General features: G+C 37.1%; 1 protein-coding gene across 1 annotated transcript in view; it reads left to right on the top strand.

Moving 5' to 3' along the window:
• The window catches only part of SUSD3 (sushi domain containing 3), an 84,171-nt gene that overhangs the window by 46,976 nt on the left and 12,826 nt on the right, over positions 1-24,369 (top strand). The window contains exons 2-3 of the mRNA XM_074197688.1: positions 18,710-18,898; positions 23,336-23,483. Coding sequence (XP_074053789.1) covers positions 18,710-18,898; positions 23,336-23,483 — 337 coding nt within the window. The remainder of the gene's footprint in view (positions 1-18,709; positions 18,899-23,335; positions 23,484-24,369) is intronic.

Below are 24,369 nucleotides of genomic sequence, written 5' to 3'. Positions count from 1 at the left end.
GTGGCAAAATAAAAGTATACACAACTGCAGGTGTCTGATATTGTACAAAGTTACAGAAGTTTAATCCTTATTCCAGAGGCAATAGGGAACCATTGAAGGGTTTTGAGAACAGGAGTATTCTGGTTGTGACCTGAAAGATGGCATTAGGAGTGGGCCTGACTCAGACTAGTAGTGTGTTCAGATTTGATGTGGGAACACTTGTAAGTCATTGAATAATTTATAAAAAGAATTTACTTAACCTTAACTCAGGAAGGATATTAAATAACTACAGTATGGAAATTCTTATTTTAAAGAGATCTAGGAACTCTCATTTTCCATATAGAAATATAATTATTCTGTAGGCAAGGGTGTAATGATTCTCTAGGCCTTGGAACATCCATCAATTCTTTTTTTTTATTTTTTAAAAAATTTTTATTAAAGATATTATTTGAGTTTTACAATTTTCCCCCAATCTTGCTTCCCTCCCCCCACCCCCACCCCACAGATAGCACTCTGTCAGTCTTTACTTTGTTTCCATGTTGTACCTTGATCCAAATTGGGTGTGATGAGAGAGAAATCATATCCTTAAAGAGAACAGAATTCTCAGAGGTAACCAGATCAAACAATAAGACATCTGGGTTTTTTTTTCCCGAATTAAAGGGAATAGTCCTTGTATTTTGTTCAAACTCCACAGCTCCTTATCTGGATACAGCTGGTACTCTCCTTCGCAGACAGCCTAAAATTGTTCCCAATTGTTGCGCTGATGGAATGAGCAAGTCCTTCAAGGTTGAACATCACTCCCATGTTGCTGTTAGGGTGTACAGTGTTTTTCTGGTTCTGCTCATCTCACTCAGCATCAGTTCATCCAAATCCCTCCAGGTTTCCCTGAAATCCCGTCCCTCCTGGTTTCTAATAGAACAATAGTGTTCCATGACATACATACACCACAGTTTGCTAAACCATTCCCCAATTGAAGGACATTTACTGGATTTCCAATTCTTTGCCACCACAAACAGGGCTGCTATAAATATTTTTGCACAAGTAATGTTTTTACCCTTTTTTCTCATCTCTTCAGGGTATAGACACAGTAGTAGTATTGCCGGATCAAAGGGTATGCACATTTTTGTTGCCCTTTGGGCATAGTTCCAAATAGCTCTCCAGAAGGGTTGGATGAGTTCACAGCTCCACCAACAGTATAATAGTGTCCCAGATTTCCCACATCCCTTCCAACAATGATCATTATCCTTCCTGGTCATATTGGCCAGTCTGAGAGGTGTGAGGTGGTACCTCTGCGTAGCTTTAATTTGCATTTCTCTAATAATGAATGATTTAGAGCATTTTTTCATATGGCTATGGATTGCTTTGATCTCCTCATCTATAAATTGCCTTTGCATATCCTTTGACCATTTGTCAATTGGGGAATGGCTTTTTGTTTTAAAAATATGACTCAGTTCTCTGTATATTTTAGAAATGAGTCCTTTGTCAGAATCATTAGTTGTAAAGATTGTTTCCCAATTTACTACTTTTCTTTTGATCTTGATTACATTGGTTTTATCTGTGCAAAACCTTTTTAATTTAATGTAATCGACATCTAATTGGTTTTTAGTGATGTTCTCCAACTCTTCCTTAGTCATAAACTGTTCCCCTTTCCATAGATCTGACAGGTAGACTAGTCCTTGATCTTCTAATTTGCTTATAGTATTGTTTTTTATGTCTATGTCCTGTAACCATTTGGATCTTATCTTGGTAAAGGGTGTTAGGTGTTGGTCTAATCTAAGTTTCTTCCATACTAACTTCCAATTATCCCAGCAGTTTTTATCAAAGAGGGAGTTTTTATCCCGGTGGCCTGACTCTTTGGGTTTATCAAACAGCAGATTACTATAATCCTCTCCTGCTTTTACACCTAGTCTATTCCACTGGTCCACCACTCTATTTCTTAGCCAATACCAAACAGTTTTGATGACTGATGCTTTATAATATAATTTTAGATCAGGTAGTGCTAAGCCACCTTCGTTTGCATTTTTTTTTCATTAAACTCCTGGCAATTCTTGACTTTTTATTTCTCCATATGAATTTACTTACAATTTTTTCTAACTCATTAAAGTAATTTTTTGGAATTTTGATTGGTAGGGCACTAAACAGATAGTTTAGTTTTGGTAGAATTGTAATTTTTATTATATTAGCTCTACCTATCCATGAGCAGTTGATATTTGCCCAGTTATTTAAATCTGATTTAATTTGTGTGAGAAGTGTTTTATAATTGTTTTCAAAAAGAAGATCCATCAATTCTAATGGACTCTAACCTCACATGGATGAGTACCTATTTTTGGTAACCCTTAGGTAATCAGAAAGTCACATCAATATGTCCAAAGCCCAAAAGAAAGTCCTATCATGGTAGGTATAGCTTGAGCCTTCCTCTACCCCCACGTTAAGCAAGTCCTAGCTTTGTTGACTTTTAGGGGGAAAAAACAATCCTCAACCCTGGAAATTATTGGTCAGAGCATAGACGGCTGGCAATTGTGAACAAGTACAGGCAGACTGAGTAAATCATAATGAGTAGCTGTAGGTAGTAACAGAGAAAAGGGAATTGTTGGGGGGAGAAGCAATACTTGTGGATTGTATAGCCTGACACATATTTAATACCTAATGAATGTTTGTTAATTAATTGAATCTTTGACTATCTGACCCAAGACCACTTCTGACTTTGAGATTCTCTGATTGTATTTACCTGAGGTTAAAATGGTCATAGCTTTGTTTTTAATTAGGTATGAGATTTAGGGAAAGGAAGAATCAAAGATAATTATAAGATTTTAAACATGAGGGGTTGAGTGAATAGGAGTACCTTTGAGAAAAAGTGGGAAATCAGACAGTGCAGGTTTGGAAAAAATACCAGTATCACACATCCTTCTTGTTTGGTTAGTTCAATTTTATTTTCAGTTACAAATGCTCTCCCTCTTCCCTCCTCCTCAAACAAATTTCATAACAAGCAAAACAAATTTCTCTTTTAATCATGTTCTAAGAAAAAGAAAGAAATAGAAAATGTTATTCAGTTTATACTCTCTAAGTATGTAAGTTTTCCTTCTGGAAGTAAATAACATGATTCATCACAGTTCTTCTGGAGTTATAGTTGGTCATTATATTGATCAGTTCATTACTAAGTCTTTCAGAGTTGATTGTCTTTACAATATTGTTGTCAGTGTATAAATTATTCTCCACTATCTGCTCAATTTACTTTGCATCAATTCCTACAAGTCTAAGTTTTTCTAAAACTCTTATAGCACAATAGTATTCATTCATATTCACAAACCATAATTTTTCTAACCCCAGTGAATGAGCATCCTCTCAATTTTTAATTTTTTTCTTACTACAGAAAGAGTCATCACATACAAGAGATTGTCTAGTACATTTAATCTAATCTCCTCACACCATTCTTTTAGCAGAATATCTGCTAAGTATTGGAAACCTTCCTTGAACAGTGACTTCTTAGAAAGTCCATCCTGATTGAATAGGTTAGATGATTATAAAGTTCTTCACATGGCTCACTATTTCAGACAGTCATCTTCATACATACTTCACTACCTACTCCAGGACCATCTTGATATCCATTTGACTTCTCCATCAATTCTCCACTCCTCCCACTCCCCCTCCCCAATTCTGTAACTATTGATCAAATCAACTGCTATTGTGCCTGGATAGGATGTGTCAATCTACTTTCCTATGACTTCCACTCATCACCCTTTAATTTTAAGATAAATCGACCTTTCCCTGACTTCCAGTTCCCCTTTTAGAATATATATTTTTTCAAGGGCAAAGACTCTCTTTGCTTTTGTATTTTTATCCTTCAGGCTTAGTGTCTAGTAAGTACTTAATAAAAGAAATTTTATGTTAAACATGATTGTCCATGTATAAGCTTTATCAGATGACTTACTGTTGTGGAGGGGAGGGAAGAGAGGGAGGTAGAAGAATGTGGAGCACAAAAGCTTACAAAAAATGATTGTTGAAAATGATCTTTGCATGCAGTTAGAAAAAATTAAAAAATTAATTAATTTAATTTCATTCATTCATATGTTAAGTTGAATTCTCCTTTGAGGGGGGAGTCTCTCTTTATGCCCAGACCCTACTGGTTCTAGTTCTCTCTGGGGTCACTTCTTGCTTCTCTGGAATTCTCTCTAATTATTCAATTCAATTCAATTAGTATGTAATAAGTGTCTGTCATGTATAAGATGTTGTGGTAAGCCTGGGTTATAAGGTAAAAGGGTCCTTACCCTCACAGAACTTAATTCTACTTTGGGGTGTCAATACAAGAACATATGAGGATATGTCTTTGTTACCTGTGATATTAAAATAATGCATGTGAAAACTCCTTATAAAGTTTTTTTAAAAGCCTTTGAATTGTTATAATAGTAGGAATTCTTGACCAAAACTTCAGATATTAGGTTATTGTTGAACCCACTCAATCACAACAGATTATTCTTATTGATTCATGGTAAAGTTTCTCTTTTAGTAATAAATTATACCTGAGTTTATTGCTAATTAAGGGCAAAATTCTGGTTTGTTCCTGTACAATTTACTTATGTCTTGTGGAATATTGTTGTACACCCCAATGACATCCTTTCCCCATCATAGAACAAAGAGATATAACCAATTTGACCATGTCTGAAAAGTGTATCTAATTCTGCCCCTGTAATTGCCCACCTGTCTGCTGAGAGGAGGGAATGTACTTCACTGCTGAACTCTTGTCTCCAGAAAGCTAAGTCCAGAAATTCTTCTGTTGAAGTAGTATGACTGCATAGATAAGCAGTTTCCCCAACCCCTCCCCCAATGCAAGTCTACCCTCTTTGGGAATATCTGGCCCCTCTGCCATTTTATTTCTTAGTTCTGGTCTCTTTCTTTATTGAGATCATATTGAGAGGGGAGGCTGGAAATATGTAGGGTGAAGTCTTTCACTTTTTAAATTGATTTATAGGGGCGGCTAGGTGGCGTAGTGGATAAAGCACCAGCCTTGGAGTCAGGGTTCAAATCCAGTCTCAGACACTTAATGATTACCTAGCTGTGTGGCCCTGGGCAAGCCACTTAACCCCATTTGTCTTGCAAAAACCTAAAAAAAAAAATTGATTTCTAAACTGGATTAGTGTCAAGCATAGGCTCCAGGTAGTCTTTGCTTAAAATGTAGAATTTGTAAGATGCTGGGCCCCAACACTTCTCCTTAGTGAATTCTAACACTAACAGTTTCTTCCTATGTGTTAAATGCTATGCCTCCTCTCTCTGGGCACACCTGGAAGGAGATGATTAATACAGGAAGCCCTTAACACCTCTGATGTTCATTATACTGATCTTTTCTGACCTGGCAGAAGAAACCCAGAGCTACATGAAAGGCTATGGACATTTATGTAGGAGGCTTAAGCAATATTTTACATGAAACTGGTACTCAGAGAGTAAATGCATGGATTTTCCAGTTTTGCCCTGACAGGTGGGTTCCATTATAATTTAGTAGAAAAAGTACCATTAATCCTGGAATCAGATGAGACCTGGGTTCAAATGCCAACAGTTATGGTATGCCATAGACATGTCACTTAACCTGAATCTGAGTTTCCTCATCAGTAAAATAAACATACTATCTACAGTATTTATAATTTGTTGTAGGACTAAATGAAGTTAGGTTTTGTGTGAAGTTTAAGATATAAATGCTATAATTATTATTGTCATCCCCCAGTCCATCCTCCATTCAGCAACCAAAATGAATTTCCTAAAGTGTGGATGTGACCAGATTACCCCGATATTCAATAAACTCCAGTGGTTTTTCTTTTTTTTTTTAACAAGACAGTGGGATTAAGTGATTTGCCCAAGTTCACACAGCTGGGTAATTATTATGTGTCTGAAATTGGATTTGAACTCAGGTCCTCCTGACTCCAGGACCAGTACACTATCTACTGTGCCACCTATCTGCCCCTCCAGTGGTTTTCTATCACCTCTAGGATCAAATATAAAGTCTTCCCTTTAATTTTAAAAGCTCTTCATAATCTGCTCCCCTTTATTTTTCTAGTCTCCTTAAACCTTGCACAGGGTGGCAGGATGGCTCAGTGGATAGACTGCTGGACCTGAAATCAAAAGGGGTCATCTTCCTGCTTTCAAATCCAGCCTCAGATACTTAGTAGCTGTGTAACACTGGACAAGTCATTTAACCTCATCTATACAGTTATAGATGAGTTTTCTCATCTATAAAATGAGCTGGAAGGAAATGGCAAACCACTCCAGTAACTTTTTCAGGAAAACCCCAAAATGGGGTCATAGAGAATCAAATACAACTGAAAAACAACGGAACAATGGAAACCTTATACCACCCCCACATACTCTTGATACAGAAACCTCACTGCCTTCCTAGAACAAGACACTCTATCTCTTGATTCCCTGCATTCTCTCTGACTGTGTTCTTTCTCTTCATCTATAACTCCCTGGCTTCCTTTAAGTTCCAGTTAAAATCCCTTCTTCCATGAAAAGTATTTTCCAATCCTTTTTTTTTTAATACTTTAGTACTTTTTTAGTACTTTAATCCTATACTATAGTTTGTGCATACTAGTTTGCTTGCTTCCTTCTTGTGAACTTGAGGACAGGGATATTTTTTTTTGTCTTTATCTCCAAGTTGGGGCTTAATATGGAATGACTGCTTATTGACTGACTGACATCATTTATTGTTATTTAGTACTTAGTAACTGGTCTGTTGCTGGGATGGGGAAAAGAGGTAATAGATGAGATGGTGTCAAAGCATTATTAGAGACTATTCATTAAGAAGTTTTACATTTTAGGGATTAACTGAAGACACCAAAGGGGAAACTGAGTATAGATGTAAAGATAAATAAGGGAAGAGCAAGATCCAAGCCCCCAAACAGGTACAGCAACAGACATTCCCAAAACTGGGGCAGCACATGAATCTCCCAACACACATGGGGGTGCAATTGATACCCCTAACTAAAGATGTCTGCAGGGAGCCTCAAGCTTTAAGTTCTTCACACCCCACTAAGAGGAGGAAATTCAGGATGGTTTTAGTAAGAAGGTTGCTAACAGGTTGACATGTTGTTTTCCCTATTCATTGCATTATGGCACCAAGGTGAAAGGAACTTCTTTGTGGAGAAGGGTTAAATGTTCAATCAAATTAGTCTGTCTGATCTCTTTGATACCTGGGACATATGTTCATATACCTTGTACCTTTGAAAGTGAAAACTGGAAGCTGGAAGATATGATGACATCCTGCAGAGTTTGAAGTGTTGAGAGAATTAGTCACCTTTAAGGGCATTTTCTCCTGAAAAAGCAGCAGCAACATCCCTGTCCAATCTGTCCCTTTGCCCAAAGGGTCCCATAAGTCACTGGACTTCAATTCAGCAAATATTTATTAAGCTCCTAGTTTGATGGATATGATAGAACTGAGACCACAGAGGTTGAAGAAAGAGTCCCCATGGTATATAATCTGGGAAGGTCACTGATAAAAAGATAGACCAATTAGAGCTGTACTTTTTTTGTGTGGCAACAAGTAACTGGAAACAAAATTAGGTATCCATTGATTGGAGAATGGCCAAATGAACTGAAGCATAAAAATGTAATGGGATATTACTCTGTTGTAAGAAACTAATTATGAATACAAAGAACTTCAGAAAGTCTTAAGAACTAAGCAGAGCCAAAGAAACAAAATGCAAGTTGCAGAAGTACAAAGAACATGGTCTCAAAGAATTGATATTAGAAGATACTTCCACTCATTCCTTTGCAGTAGAAGGTCTATGGGCAAAAAATATTTCATATATTTTCAGACTTTTTCAAATCCTAATTATTATTTCTAAAGGTTTTATTTATTTTGAGTTTTACAATTTTCCCCCTAATCTTACTTCCCTCCCCCACCCCCCCACATAAGGCAATTTGCCAGTTTCCATGGTATACACATTGTTTCCATGGTATACATATACCACAGTTTGCTAAACCATTCCCCAAATGAAGAACATTTATTTGATTTCCAATTCTTTGCCACCACAAACGGGGCTGCTATGAATATTTTTGTACAAATAATAAATCCTAATTATTTTTGCTGATTTTTTTCTCTTCCTCTTTTGGGGGGTGTATATAGTTGTATGTACTTTGTTATATGGGATTGCTTTTAGAGGGGAGAAGAAATACATAAAAAATTTAGGTGATGTAAAAAATAAAATAATCTTTTTTTTTTTTTAACAATCCTTGCTCTCAAGGAATTTACAATCCACTGGAATATATTGTGACTTTAAAAAATAAAACTTTAAAATGTCAGTTTGAGGTCTTTGTTAGATAGTCTAACAGTCATGGATCATACTAGATCATGCCTAGTTAAAAGAAGGTTATCTCCTCCAGTTGTCCTGACTTTTTCTGACCACTGGATCCAGATGGCACTGGAGGAGAAATTAAGACTGCTGCCTTTGTACAACCTTCCCTCACTTAAATCCAGGTTATTTGCATGTCAGGGGGACATCACTTTCCTGATGTCATGGTCTTTTTTGAAAACATTCAAAATATCCAACTTAACCTCTGCTATAAAACATGTCAGTGGTTATTCATGTTCTCCCTTCTCTTCCAAGTGGGAAAATAAATACTTAGGACAGAACAGTAGGTAAGAGACCTTGACTTTACATGAATGAATTCTGCCTCTTCCTCCCAGCCTTCATATCATAGTCTGGGCCCCTCTTACTCTTATCTCTAGTTGGATTTTCCTGTTTCTTTTCCACCCTGGAGAAGAATTGTTGTGGAGGGGAATAATAGCAGACTGCCAAGGGGTGGGACAGGATGGAGAAGACCATCTTAACTGTCTATTCTTTGATAGAAAGCCTAGGACCTGAAAGAGGACACTAGTAACAAACAAAAAGGTAGATAAGGTTTCACCCCTCTGTCTGATTTTTGTAATTTGTATTTAGTAAAGAAATAAACAGCTTCCCTGGGCCTCCAGGAATGAGGAACTGGAAACCCCAAATGAGGAACTGGGAGCCACATCTGCTTATTTTAGCCAACTTGACCAATCCATGTCTGAGTTCTCCATGTCTGAGATAGCAGCCAACTAAAATCTTCCTCCAGCTTTTCTCTGCTCCAAGAACTTTCTTACTGCGCTTTGCTCCATGGAATGAGGACAACATAATGTGATACTCCAAAGAATCACAGGGGCAGATCTGGATGATTTTAGTTCAATGCAACAAACTTAGATTCCCCACTAAGACCTAGCTCCTCTAGAGAGGAGTATGGCTTAGGTTTTAGTCATCTCTTTTCAACTCAGTAGATAAGATGGTAAAGGAACACATTTTTTGCCCTCAAGGACCTTACAATTTTTTCTGGTTGGGAAATGGAGATAAGATATGTACATAGATAAGGGAAGGAATCCTGAGGACAAAGAGTGATTATTTAGCTGTTTGTATGGGCCAACAGGCCCATTTCTATGTGTGCTCACCTAAAAAAAAGTAAAAACCCAGATACTTTGCTCAAGGGGCTCACATTTTTATGAACTTTTTTTAGAAAGGTTTTATTTATTTTGAGTTTTACAATTTTTTCCCTAATCTTGCTTCCCTCCCCCCACGCCCCACAGAAAGCAGTCTGTTAGTCTTTACATTGTTTCCCCAGTATACATTGATTTAAGTTGAATGTAATGAGAGAGAAATCATATCCCTAAGGAAGAAAAATAAAGTATAAGAGATAGTAAAAATTACATAATAAGATAATGGTTTTTTTCCTAAATTAAAGGTAATAAATAGTCTTTGGTCTTTGTTCAAATTCCACAATTCTTTCTCTGGATACAGATGGTATTCTCCATTGCAGACAGCCCAAAATTGTCCCTGATTGTTGAACTGATGGAATGAGCAAGTCCATCAAGGTTGATCTTCAGCCCCATGTTGCTGTTAGAGTGTACAGTGTTTTTCTGGTTCTGCTCATCTTGTTCAGCATCAATTCATGCAAATTATTCCAGGCTTCCCAGAATTCCCCTCCCTCCTGGTTTCTAATAGAACAATAATGTTCCAAGACATAGGAATACCACAGTTTGCTAAACTATTCCCCAATTGAAGGACATTTACTTAATTTCCAATTCTTTGCCACCACAAACAGGGCTGCTATGAATATTTTTGTACAAGTGATGATTTGCCCTTTTTCATAATCTCTTCAGGGTTTAGACCCAGTAGTGATATTGCTGGATCAAAGGGTACGCACATTTTTTGTTGCCCTTGGGCTTAATTCCAGATGGCTCTCCAGTAGCTCACTTTTTTTTTTTTTTGCAAGACAATGGGGTTAAGTGCCTTGCCCAAGGCCACACTGTGTCTGAGTGTCTGAGTCCAAATTTGAACTCCAGTACTTCTGACTCCAGGGCCAGTGTTCTATTCACTGTGCCACCTAGCTGCCCCAGGAGCTCACATTTAAAAAAAAAAATACATTTTTAAAATTTATCTTTCCAACTACAGCTATGATAATTTTCAACAATTATTTTTTGGCAGGATTTTGAGTTTCACAGTTTTCTCTGTATCTTCCCCCTCCTCTTGACAGAAAGTAATCTAATAGAGGTTATACATGTATAACTATGTTAAACATAAATCACTTATTCATATTGTGAAAGAAGAATCAAATTGAAATGGGAAAAAATAATGAATAAGACAACTTTTTAAAAAATGAAAATAAGCTTTGGCCTAGTTTTAAACTCCAGTTCCTTTTCTGGTAATGGATGATTTTTTTTCTATCACTAGTTCTTTAGAACTGTCTTTGATTATTGTCCTGGTTGAAATGAAGATGACCATCATAGTTGATCATCACCCTGTGTACATACCTCGTATACAATGTTCTTCTGGTTCTGAGGAACTCACATTTTAACAAGAAATACTCTGGGCAAGCAGCTCTGCCCAGGACATAAAAGCTTGGTAAATGTTTGAATGAATGAATGTCAGCTGAATTACACAAATAATTTATTAACTGGAGCCTGAAAATTAGTTTCCCTTCCCTAGAGAACTAGGTTTCTGATGTCTTGGAGATGAAATACCTTTATCTGAGAATCCTTTCCATAGTAATACTCAATATGGTACAAGGGCACTGTTTTGTACTAGGATCAGCTTTGCATTAGTAAGAAAAGTTGATGGAGTATTTTATTTCCCATTCTTCCTCCCCCCCCATTTTTAAAAAAACTTTTATTAGTATATTTTGTTTTAATGTTACAAACATTATAGATTATCCTCACTCTGAAGTCTCTTGGTACCAAAATAAAACCATTAAGTACAAAGAACAATACAGGTAAATAATTATAATACATATTAAAATAATGTTAAATGCATATGAAAGTGTTTGTAACATTCCACATCTGTAGCATAGTTTCTAGTTTTCAAAATTGTCTCATAGAAATTGTTCTCATTCTACTTATTTCATTTTTTTGCCAGTTTATAGAAGTCCTCAGAAATGTTCACTTTTGTAGTTGATATTATAGTATAAATTATCTTGTTTAGTATGTTCATCTATACAAGTCTTTCTACATCTTTTTGAAATAATCTTTTTCCTTCTCTCTTTTGCACAGAAGCATCACATTACTGTCATAGTTTACTCAGCTATTGATTTATAGGCACCTCTTTGGTTTCCACTGTGGTGTTGTAGCTTTTTTTTTTACTAACAAGAGCTGCTATTAATATTTTTCACATATATGATTTGTACTTTTCATGGCTTGTACATATAAAATTTACAAATTTTTTGCTGTATCTTTTCTTCTTTCAATAACAATTTTTTTTTCCTCATGAAAAAGGCTCCAAAACACTATTGATCAGAAATGGAATGTAAAGCAATTCTGTGATTCTACCTTATACCTATCAGAATGGCAAAGATGCCCCTCCCTCCAAATGAAGGAAAATTATAAATGTTGGAGGGGCTATGGGACTATGGGAAAGCAGGTATATTGATGTGCTAGTGGTGAATACTAAATTAGGTATTTCCTTTGACCCAGATTTGTTGTTCATTTTCGGTCATGTTTGACTCTTGGTGACCTCATTTGGGGTTTTCCTGGCAAAGAGACTTAAGTGGTTTGCCATTTCCTTTACAACTCATTTTCCAGATAAGGAAATTGAAGCAAACAGGGTTAAATGACTTACCTAAGGTCATTCAGCTAGTATGCATCCTAGCCCAGATTTGATTTTAGGAACATGAGTCTTATGGACTCTATGTCCAGTACTATTCACTGAGTCACCTACCTGTCCCCTATACACCAAAGGGAAATTTCAGTTTCTAAGCCGTCCTTGGTGATGGTTGCTGTTGATTTACCCACATTATAAGCCAAAGGTGAGGATAAAATGAAACAAATTACAGCACTTTATTGAGTCATACAGGTCCATTCCTTTGAAGACCTGGAGATCTTAGCTGATGAGGAAGGACAATCCCAAACTCTCCTGAATTGGGTCAGAGAGTACAACAGAGCTGGAATTTGGGTTCAGATCTCACTATCTTTGTGACCTTAGGCAAGTCACTTGATTTTATTCTTTTAATTTTTTTTTGACAAGGAGTTTGATTATTTTCTTTCCAGAAAGACATAGTGTGGGCTAATTTTCATGAAAATGGAAAAATGTAGAGAAAGAGTAACTATTTAATTTTTTTCAGTTTCATTTCTTTCTTCCGCCAAATGAGGGGGATTAAATTCAATGACCTAGCTGTGATCTTATCTCTCCTAGAGATTAAAGGATAATCAAAAGTGGGATAGACTGTTAGAAACTGGGAGATCTAGAGAGGCAAGACAGGTAGGAAATGAAAATAAACTTGGGAAACTAGTTGATTTAGTGGGTTAACAGGTTAACCCAGGGGTGGTATGGACAGAATGGGGTGGAGAGGAGGAGGGGAAGTGTTTGACAACCAAATTTCTGACTTCTAATTACAGCCAAGAAACATGGTAGGTTTTGCCCCACCTTCCCCTCCAGCCCATCCCTTATTCTGTTTTTGTCTGATTTCTAGGGGCCGGGCTTGAATTTGTGATGACTCATCATGAACTTGCCACAGCCTCATTTGTATCCTCTTATCACAGACACCAAACCAGTAAAATTCTTTCTATCAGTTTTATGAGTTTCCAAGTGAAGAATTGATCTCTGAAGTAATCATATTGTGTACTTAGTGACTGGTCATGGTTAGAGAAGAGTACTTGGGTTAGTGCCTAAATCTTCACATTTTCTCTCTTAAAAGTTATTAGAAAGGTGATGTTCCAATGGAAGCCTAGGAACTATCGTTCAAATGATAACCCAGACAATTTGTCATTTTGGTGACTCACATAAAAAAGTTGGGAAGCAATCTAAGCAGTTAGCAAACTACATCCCTCTTGGGGTTTGAATTTCAATTTCATCATTGCTAAGATTCATATAATGTCAGAAGCTTTACAATGCATGTTATCTCATTTGATCCTCTTAAGTTAAGGTATTTTCATTATTCCTATTTTCAGATTTTAAAAAAACTGAAGCCGATAGATGTTAAGTGAATTATACAGGGTCACTCAAAGCATCAGAGATAGAATTTGAATTTGGATCTTCCTGACTCCAAGACCATCATGCTATTCACAGGACCATGTCGTTCAGTTATTTTCTTGACAAAGATACTGGAGTGGTTTGCCATTTCCTTCTCATTTTCCAGATAAGGAAATTGAGGCAAACAGGGTTAAGTGACTTGACCAGGATCACACAGCTAGAAAGTATCTGAGGTCAGATTTGAACTTAGGAAGATAAGTCTGTAAATTATGGTATCACCTAGCTACCTTCCTTGCAGTTAGGAAGACCAGGGTTCAAGTCCACAAATATGGTAGGTGACCCTGGGTAATTCACTAAAACCTCTCTGGTCCTCTTAAAGACCTAAATTACAGAATTACTGACAATCTGTATCTATGGAGGCAGTTTCATCTATCTCTGCTAGTTCTCTATTTAGATGAAATAAGATTTGGTCCAAAATCTTATTTTTTTCCCCCAAATTTTTCCTTAACCTTAAAGATAAGGAACTGGACATGTTTGGGAATTCCACCTCTCTTCCCAAAGTATTTAATTCATAGGAGATTGACTATGCATGGAAATATGCTGAATGATCTGCCACTCCCCTAGGTTTGAAAGACCCCCCCCCAAATATCTTGATATTTTGGTTTTTTGCCTGTGAAGTTATGAAAGCAGTTATGGCCCAGTATTACTGGCAGAAGACTAGTCCAGCTCTAAAATTTACTGCCCTTTCACAGGACACTTTGTCTCCTCAGGCCTTTATTTTCTGATCCATAAAATGAATACTGTCAACTTTGTTCTGAATATAAAAAGTTTACAGTGACAAAATTTTTAATAAGTGGTGTGTAGTTTTTATAGGAATAGTAATTATGTGGGGAAGAGGCAATATGATATAACTAGCTAGATAGATAGCTAACTGACCTTAAAATCAAAAAGATCTGGGTTCAAGTTCCATCTCAACTTATATTGGCTTCATGACCCTGGACAAAACACAAACTTTTAGTGCTCTAGAACACCCTCCTCAGACTATAAATTGAAAAGAAGAGAATGATGTTCTGCCTTGATAAGAGCTCCCTCACCTAGGAGCTTCTGATACCAGTGAAATCACAAGCCTGGTTCCTAACTTTCATAATTCTGCAGCTAAGGTAATTTGGTATCTGGCCAGGCCTGGAGAAATGATACAGGTTAAGTATTAAAAATAAAAAAAAAAAATAGGTATTGCCTATGGGTCTTGTACCTTTTAATTTTTAAACTTCTTAAAAAGCATAATAAATATTTTATTTTTACATATCAAATATAAAGTTTCTATGTATGATAATAAGAGCTTAGATGTCTTGAGGGAGTTGGAAGAGTAGAGGAAAGAGGGAAGCCCAGGAATTCCTAATTCCTAGAATCTCAAACAGAAAGGGACCTTAGGGTACATATGGTCCTCATCAGAACTTCAGAAAGAAAGCTCAGGTGACTGCACAAAGTTACACAATGAGTAAGTAGTAGAATGGAGCTTGGACCCTGATCTAGGTATGTCCTACTTTGCCACAACTGCATTCTGGGACATCTGGCATAAAAACCTGCATAATATTATGTGGGTCCTGTAAATTGGTTTCTAGTGAAGCAGAGATGAAATAGCAGGAGTTTTCTAAGATGATAATAGACTAAGAAACAATATGTAGTCCAGATTGTCAGAGACACTCTCAGATAGCCAAGCTCCATCTTCTCCACAGTGGGGCCATTCTCCAGTGCATTGCATTAGAAACTGTATATCTTTCTTTCTTTCCTTCTTTGCTTCCTTCCTTCTGGCAACAAGGGTTAAGTGATGACTTGTTCAGGTTCACACAGTTAGTGTCTAAGATTGTATTCGAACTCAGGTCTTTCTGACTATAGGAGATTCTCTATTTACTTATGTACTACCCAGCTACCACCCAGCTGCTGGCAAGGCAGTATTTCTTAAACTTTCTTTTATATAATGTCTGTAAAGGAGTAATTGTTGGTTTTTATTTGCATTTGCCATTTCAAAGTCATTAAGTATCTATAAATTCCTCTCTGCCCTCAGATTTGTGCTCTTCTCTCTGATTTTACACAGATCCTGATCTGGAACATTTACTTATTTTCTTTTCTTTTTTTCCAATTACATGCAAAGGTAGTTTAAAGCATTCATCTTTTTTTTTCCAATATAGCTTTTATTTCATTTTTTCCAATTACATGCATAGATAGTTTTCAACATTCATTCTTTTGCAAGCTTTTGAGTTCCACATTTTTCTACCATCCTCCTTTCCCCTCCCTCTTCCTCATGGCACCTGATATAGGTTGAATATGTACAATTCTTGTTTGACATATTTCCATATTAGTCATATTGTGAAAGAAAAATTAAAACTAAGGGGAAAAAAAGAGGGAAAAACATAAAAGAAATTTTTAAAAGTAAACATTGTATGCTTTACTTTGCATTCAGACTCCATAGTTTTTTCTCTAGATGTGAATGGCATTTTCCATAACAGGTATCTCAGAATCATCCTTGGAAATCTAGAACATTTAATTAGATAGTGCACTAAGTAGATCTGGGTCTAAAATTAATCCCTAGAACTTGGAGAAAATATAAATTCATGAGTTAAAACTCTATTTTTGTGGGGCAGTGGAATTAAGTGACTTGCCCAAGGTCACATAACTATTAAGTATTAAGTGACTGAGGCTGGATTTGAACTCAGGTCTTCCTGTCTCTAGAGTTGGTCCTCTGCCACTGCACCACCTAGCTGCCCCCATGAGTTAAAACTTAATAACAAGGACATCATTTGCTTCTAGGGAGGAGGAAGCTGTGGAAATTAAAAAAAGGTGAAACTCATTAATTTTCTAGACCCTTCCACCCCTTTTAAAGGCAGTTACTTTCATTTTTAAAAAATTTTTAAAAATTAGAAAGCTAGCCTAAGAGTTGTAAAGACATCTGTCACATGCCTTTGTGACCTTGTTCAAATCTTTTAACTTGAAACCTCTTTACTGATTAAAGGAAATATCTCATTGGTAGCTCCTTACAATGATAAAATGACAGGTTATTCATATTTTTAAAAATACAGGAAATAATTTCGTTTTGATTCAACAGACACTTTTCCCACAAAAACCCAATCCCTTTTTTACTAAGTACATTTCCTGAAAATTTAAGGAACGTTTCTTTCTTTTAATAATTGATAAATGTACTAGGCTCTCAGGAAATATATTTTATAAGAGAGGAATAACTATTCCTCTCATTTGTCAGTTCCCTATAGTTGTTGGAAAGTCAGGCATCAAAGATTTGATTCAAAGCTCTCCTCTCTCCATATCTTTTATGATTCAAGATGCCTTGGTTGGGGCAAAAGGTTATTTTAAATTTGATATAGTTAAGATTGTCTATTCCCTATGTTGTTTGATTTCCAAATTTTTTCTTACCTATAATTGTAAATGTATTTAAAACCTTTAATTAATTTTACTGTAATTATTTTCTGTTTCTTCCAAGGTTTACTGAAGCTATTGTTCTATTTATTCACTGATACTCTAAATCATCATACATACTATCTTCACATAGAGCTCATTTGGGCTCCTCTTTGCCTATGCTTATTCCTTCGATTTCTTTATCTTGTCTTCTTGCTTCACCATGTACAATAAAAGTAGAGACAATGGGCATCCTTTGGGGAAGCTTTTGGCTCTCATTTCAATGGGGGTAGAGATAATACCAATAACAATGAATGACCCCATCACTGGGGTTAGGCTCTTAATGGGTTTGTTAGAAGCTGTTATTCAGAGACTGAGAAGCAGTAAGACTGATGGAGATCAGAAGTCTGTTTTTTCCCAAATGAAAAGAGAAATCTTCTATGCTTTCCTCTAACATTAAAAAAAAAAAAGGATGAGGGTGTGTAGTATATCATAGGATGGCCCTCGAAAGGAAAACAGGAACTGAAGTCACTGTTTTGTACAGACTTAAAAAATGTAAAACTTGGAGACCTCAAAGATTATCTAGCCCAACCTAATATTTTATAGATAAGGAAACTGAGGCCCATAGATGAAAAGGGACTTGTTCAGTCACAAGCATAACAAATCTCTTTAGCAATGGAATTGGAACCCTGATCCTGGGACTGTAGGACCAATGTGCTTCTCAATCTGAAATCTTGCTCCACATACACATGGTCCCTCTCTCTAATTGGGGTTCCATATTCTTACATATGGGTGTTCTATTCATAGGAATGTAATTTTTATTTGTGTAAATGCTATAAGGTAAAATACCTTACAGGCTAGCTCACAGGCTAGATTTTTGGGGGAACAATTTACTTTTCCTGTTTAGTTTTCACTTAGGATTTTTTTGGAAATATAGCTCTGAAAAAGCAGACTTCTAAAAAATTAATTTTAAAAGCAGTTCAGTGGTTCTCTGTACTAGCGCATTGTGTTTTAGATGGAACTATTTGACTGTGCCTTTATGATATAGGAGGTGAAAGCCCCGAGTTGGGAGTAGACTTGGATTCTAGTCTTGGATTTTTCAATGATTCACTGTGTGATCTTGAGCAAGTCTCTTCTCTATAGTCCATTGGTGTAAGACTAGATTGTCTTAAAGAAGGTATGTGTCAGGGGTGGCTAGGTAGAACAGTGGATAGAGCACTGGCCCTGGAGTCAGGAGTACCTGAGTTCAAATCCAGCCTCAGACACTTATTAATTACCTAGCTGTGTGGCCTTGGGCAAGCCACTTAACCCCATTTGCCTTGCAAAAAAAAAAAGAAAGAAAGAAGGTATGTGTCCAACCTGTGACCATGCAGGCCTCAAAGCCCATTCATGTGACATTATTACATTTTATTATATTCATTAGTTATATGGGTTACATTGTATCATATTAAAGTGGCCTTTGACAAGATTTTATTTGGCAATGCAGCCCAGAAGAGCTAAAAGGTTGGACAGTCATATCTTACAGCTCTGACAGTCTGTGATTCTACATCTCAGGATCTTTGGTAGTCCTTCCTGTCTATGATTATACACAGAAATCACCAGAAATAGAGCCAGACATCAAGAGCTCACTGGTGAAAATAAAAAAAAAAAGAGCTCATTGGTGGAAGGCAACATATTTCTAACCATGTTGTGTTTTCTTATCTGTTGGATGAGGATGAAAATTGTAGACACCAACCTTGTCCCAGTCTCTGGGCTCAGTCCCACAAAATATGAATTTCTACATCTAATCTCCTCATTCTCCATCTGCAAGATTCTTTGCATTTGTATTCAGTCTTCACAATAGTTCTTTCTGATTAAATTCACAGGCCAGTGTAGCCAAGCCTTTCCACCTCAAGGGGGTACCTTTCAAGTCATCTATGGCAATGGCACCGCCATTGGGACAGTGCTGATGTTCCAGTGTCCTATAGGTCACCAGATGCTGGGACAAGGCATTATCAGCTGCGTATGGAGAGAAAATGGCACTGAATGGACAAATAAAACACCAACATGCAAGGGTAAGGACATACTCCTCCCCCCCATGAGCCTTCCCCTAACTTTGTCTTCTGCCTCTGCACCTGGTTGGGGGTTTTACAAGCAGCCTTCTGAAAAAAATCTTAAGATAACTAACCTCCATAGGAAAAAAAAATAGTTTGTATATTCTATATTGTGCTTCTGCTTAGCTTTCTGTTTCTAGACTACTTATCTGTTTAGGAAAGATCTTTGGGTTCTGTTAGAATTTAGCACATGAAAATAAATTTATTAAGTATGGGTTCCCAAGAGAAAGTACGAGATTTGTAGAAATGCAAATACGTTTATGGAAACATTAAGTCACTTTCTTAAAGAACAGTTAAAATTAAGGCAGAAATGACTATTTATGCTTGAGAGCTTTAGACTTCCATAATCTTCTGGAGTCATGGGATGAAGATTGTTAATCATACTTTGTAAATGAAGATGTGAAGCCAGGATTATCTGCTAGCAAAAAGAAGTCCAAACAGATACAATGCAGGAACTTGCTGATTATTCTTCTCCTCCCTGTATTTTCTACTACATTTTCCTCTTAAATAAAGGTAGGCTCCCATCTGATGTAGTAAATGGATAGTAGGCTATAAAGTATAAACTTGTCTCTGCAGACAGTCAAGAAGTGCTACTCTCTGAAGTGGATGGGTATAAGGATCATGAAATCAAAAATTTGTTAACAGTAGGGTCCCTTAGGGATTATCTAGTCTAGGGTAAGGAATAGACATTAGATCTCTGATTTTCTTAGTAAATATCCAGTTTTGGAGATTCATTCTACCAATGCAGGTCAGCACCTTCCCTTAGAGCACTGAGAAATTAAGCATTTACCTAGAGTCACACAGTTAGTATGTGTCAGAAGCTAGATGTGAATTCTGAACTTCCTACCTTCAGGTTAAGTACTCTACCTACTATATCCTGCTTCTTCCCTTCTGATTTAAGACTCATATTTTGTTGAAGAGGAAACTGAGACCTAGAGAGAAGAGGAGGTTTGTCCATGGTCACAGAGCACTCTAAATTAGATAGTCATAGTTGACAGATTCATCTCAGAATAAAATAGAGTGTACTGAAGTAAGCTCATACTGGTTCATGAAAACTAGTTGTTAAATTTCCAGTATGACATTTATACTTTGGAAATCCAACAAACGCCACACATCAGGATTTGAGTTTTTGTTTTGTTGACTATCTAAACTTTAATGGTAAAGGAAGTTTTAATACAGAGTGAATTTTTTAAAAGTATGTTGTATGTACATTTTCCCTCCAGAGAGTCACTTGTTAAACACATATGAGGACACCGATAGAAGTAACCCACTCTGAGTGATTATTGCTGATAAAACTGACTTCAAAACCTCAAGAAGCGGTGATTTCATTACAATGGCACTGACATAGATTGTAACCACCACTCACCTTAGGACATAGTCATTATGAATTACTAGCGCTAAAAAATTCCTTACCTAGTGTTCAAACTGGAAATGAGTTTTCTCTAAACCTTGTATTCAAACTGAAATGATCTTCCCTAAACCTAGTTAGGCTAACTCTCAGGTAACTCAGTCCATTACCTAGTATTTGCTCAAAAACCTTTCCAACTTGAAAGGGCTTCTGGTTTTCTTCTGATCCATATCTCCTTTAAATTTCTGGAGGCCTTCATTGTTTCAGCTACTGGAAGTTTAAATTAGTATGAAATCATGATGCTCTCTTCTAAGTAAGGGATAGTGAAGCACATTCACCAGCTATCAGTTCATTGGTTCTGAGTTTTAGAGGAACCTTGAAGACTGATACCTTAGTCCTTTTCCAAAATCATATGGCCAATGAATAGTGGGCTTAGATCATTTTCTTTAAGTCAAAGGTTTCAGGGTGTCACAGCTTCTAATAACAATAAGGATAGTCTCAGAAGATGCCTCAAGAATTGAGTTGTTGGAGAGGCAGTTAGGTGGCACTGTGGATAGAGCACCGGCCCTGGAGTCAGGAGGACTTGAGTTCAAATCTGACCTCAGACACTACCTAGCTGTGTGGCCTTGGGCAGCCACTTAACCCCACTGACTAGCAAAAACTAAAAAAAAATAAAATTGAGTTGTCAATGATCTTGTCATTAGCATCATTATTACCCTGCCCTCTGCTGGTATGCCATGACTTCAGAGAGTTAGCAGCTTGTAGTGACACCCGTCGACAAGCCTTTTTATGAGAATGAACACAAATCATAGGGAAAGTTAACCAAGTAACCATATTGCTTGGCTCTTTCACTCTGCTTCCAGTGGTAGAAAAGAAAGATACTGGAACTGGATTCACATTCTACCTTTGACATTATCTCTGTGGCCCTTGACAGGTCATTTCTGTGGTGTTGGACTAAGATCATCTCTACTATCTTTAGGTCTAAATGTGATTCTGTGAACAGCAATCACCTCTCTAGCTTAGAGGAATGGGCTAGCTTATTTTGGACTAAACTGGTTCCAGGTACCCTCACAAGGGATATTGATTGGTGCCCTTGTTGAGGTTATTGGCATCAGCTGTGACTTTCCCTAAAAAAAATCAATTGTCCAACCTTCTGGACTGAGATAACAAAACATCTCCAACATACTAAATGGAATTTTTCTGTGTAAAATTCTTGTTTCTTATTAGATCTAAATCCTATTTTGGCATGCCCTTTTCCCCAGTTCTTTAGCAGTATTGGAATAACCAATATACTGTGGAAGTAATGATGAATATACATCTTTCCCTGACCCAGCTTTTAGCTCTACCTGCCCTTTACCAATTTTCTCAGATTGATGATTTGGTTAGTCTCAAATGAGACATCTTCACCTTTACTCCCAAACAGGGTGCTTCTAGGACCTGCTTCTTTATAGGGGAATACTTCCTCTAGATATATGTGATTTATTCTCTTCACCAACAAAGGTCACAAACCCTCTGTGATTTGATAAACAGACAATCTTCAGTTATTGCTAATGCAGATAAAGTCATCACTCTGTAGCCAACCAGGTGATCAGCTTCTCTGAGCTTGGTTAGATTGGCTTTCAGGTGACAGGCTTGTACCTTCTGTGTGGTTAACATCTCCCAGAGTTTATGTCTTGCTGGCCACCCTTCAAGAACTCAAGGTCACCTTCAAAGCAGAAGAGGAAGACTTAAATAGAAAATATTCAAAACAACAATGGCTTATATGTATAAAATTTTTTTTAATGATGCGACTGTTATGATTCCTGATGTTAAAAAGTCACCATGCAAAATGTAGCTCATGTCTAAAAGGTGTGGATGTTAATGACCCACATAGGGTGGATAGTTCTTTGCTTCTGGACTCTAGGTGAGGAGGGGAGTATCCTGTATTTTGGACATATTTTTTTCTTTTTTTAATTAATCTGTTTTCCCAAATATATGCTTTTAATATTCATTTTTGTAAAGTTTTCTCCTTCCTACCCTTCCTTCCCCCCACCCAAAGATAGCAAGTAAACTGATATAGGTTATACATGCACAATCATGTCCATGTTTTAGACATATTTCTAAATAGAAACAGGCCATTCATCAAGGTATTACAGTCTGATAAATATGTCCCTTAAGAATATTTATCTCCCCATGTGTTAATTCTGTGCTCAGGAAGCAACCTTCACAACCTGGTTTGTTGTACCCAACAGGTGGTACCCTATGAAAATGAAACATCTTTGTATAGGTACATCTTCCAAGGTGAGAATAGTAAAAACTCATGTCTGTATTGTGTTTTGCAACACATAAAGGTCCTTTATCTTACTTGACTGTCACAGTACATCTGCATCGAGCAGCATCATTATTAACATTTTATAGATTGAGTATCTCAATATCAAGGGTACATATATAGGTAGCAAGTTGCATAGTTCATTGGTCTCTCAATTGTCAGTCTACTCCAACTTTGGTTTATATAAATTATTTTTTTAAAGACTGATTACTTCTGGGTGAGCTTAGATAACTGAGATCTTAAAGTGAAGACTAAACTGTAGACTGGAGGTAAAAGTATACTCTCACCTTAGGAGGTCCAGGCTAGATCAAAACAGTGTTGATATCTGTTCATGGAGCAGCTGGCAGTCAAACAGCTGCTCAATCTGGAAATAGCTCCATTTCTGATAGACTCACAGGACCAATGGGCTTTCCTGGTATGGGCTTATGCCAGTGGAAGGGGAGGGGAGGGCACTGGTATTTGATCTGGTGGTGCTTTCCAGCAAGGGGCCCCAGAGAAACTGTGATGACAAATTGCCATAAGCACATGAGCAAAGCAACATCTGCTTTGCAAGATGCCTCTACTGGAAACCAAAGCAAAGCCTTCCAGGAGTCTTTGTGGCTGGCAGTCTTCTATTCCCTTTTAATAGGAAAGCTTCTCTAGTGGGAAACAGGGCTCTGTGGGAAGTCGAAAGCTGAGTTCATTTTTATCAGGCCTGTGGCACCTTGTAAATTGTTTCCATGTCCATTCTTCATCTGAACAGCTCTGCCAGTGTATGAAACCTTTGGGTTTAAGGTCGCTGTGATTGCCTCCATTATAAGCTGTGCCATCATCCTGCTGATGTCCGTCGCATTTTTAACCTGTTGTCTCCTCAAATGTGTGAAGAAGAAAGAACGGCGTCAAACTGAAAGGTACATCTTGTATAACTTAGGAGTCAGAGCTGGTATCTTAGAGATCCTCTCCTTCAAACTCCTCTTTTTATATGATGATTTTGTAAAAACAAACAAACAAAAAAAAAAAAAACCTGAGGCCCACTGAAGGGGAAGTGATTGGCTGCAGGTCCTTTGGGTAATAAGGAGCAGAGATGGAATTCCATTCTGACTCCAGATCTTGCCATTACACCCTTCTTGATCCATCACCCCTAAGGGGCTACAAAGTTTGCAACATTTCTGAGATTTAGGGGAAAAATATTTCCCCATGATTTTGATTTCATCTTTTTAATCTTAAAAAGTCCTGTAGAAAGCTATTGCCCAGTCTTTAGGGGTTTTTTTTAAGAATAAACCTAAGAAATTACTGAGGAAGAAGAGAGTCATACTAAAAGATACATAAATTTGCATGTGTATGAAAAAAGACCTAATTCTGGGAGGCTGGTCTGTTCTTCTACAAGGGTCATTGAAATTTGGCAGGATGGAATCCCTCCCTGCCATATCTGGAATAAAGTTTTTGAAAGAGTATGCCAATCAGGTGTGGTGATGCACCTCTTTCCCAGAGAGTTCCAGGATTTTGGATCTCTTGAATTTCAGGGCTACTATGGACTAAGCTGATTGGGTGTCTAAATTGAGTTCAGCAATAATATGGTGAGTTCCTGAGTGCAGAGGGGCAACAAGTCTTATCTGAGGAGAAGCAAACCAGCTCAGGTTGGAAATGCAGCAGGTCAAAGTCCCTTTGCCAATCAAAGCAAGACCATGTGTAGCCTTTGTATTTCTACTTAACTGAGATATGGAGACAAGAAAGGTAAAAAGGAAGGATGCCTATTTCAAATGAAAAAATTAAGGAAAAGATAACTGAATATCATGA

The sequence above is a fragment of the Macrotis lagotis genome, chromosome 8 (genome assembly GCF_037893015.1).
Source record: "Macrotis lagotis isolate mMagLag1 chromosome 8, bilby.v1.9.chrom.fasta, whole genome shotgun sequence".
Lineage (NCBI taxonomy): Eukaryota > Metazoa > Chordata > Mammalia > Peramelemorphia > Peramelidae > Macrotis > Macrotis lagotis.
The sequence above is the reverse complement of the archived record's forward strand: the minus strand, read 5'-3'. Positions and strand labels throughout refer to the sequence as shown.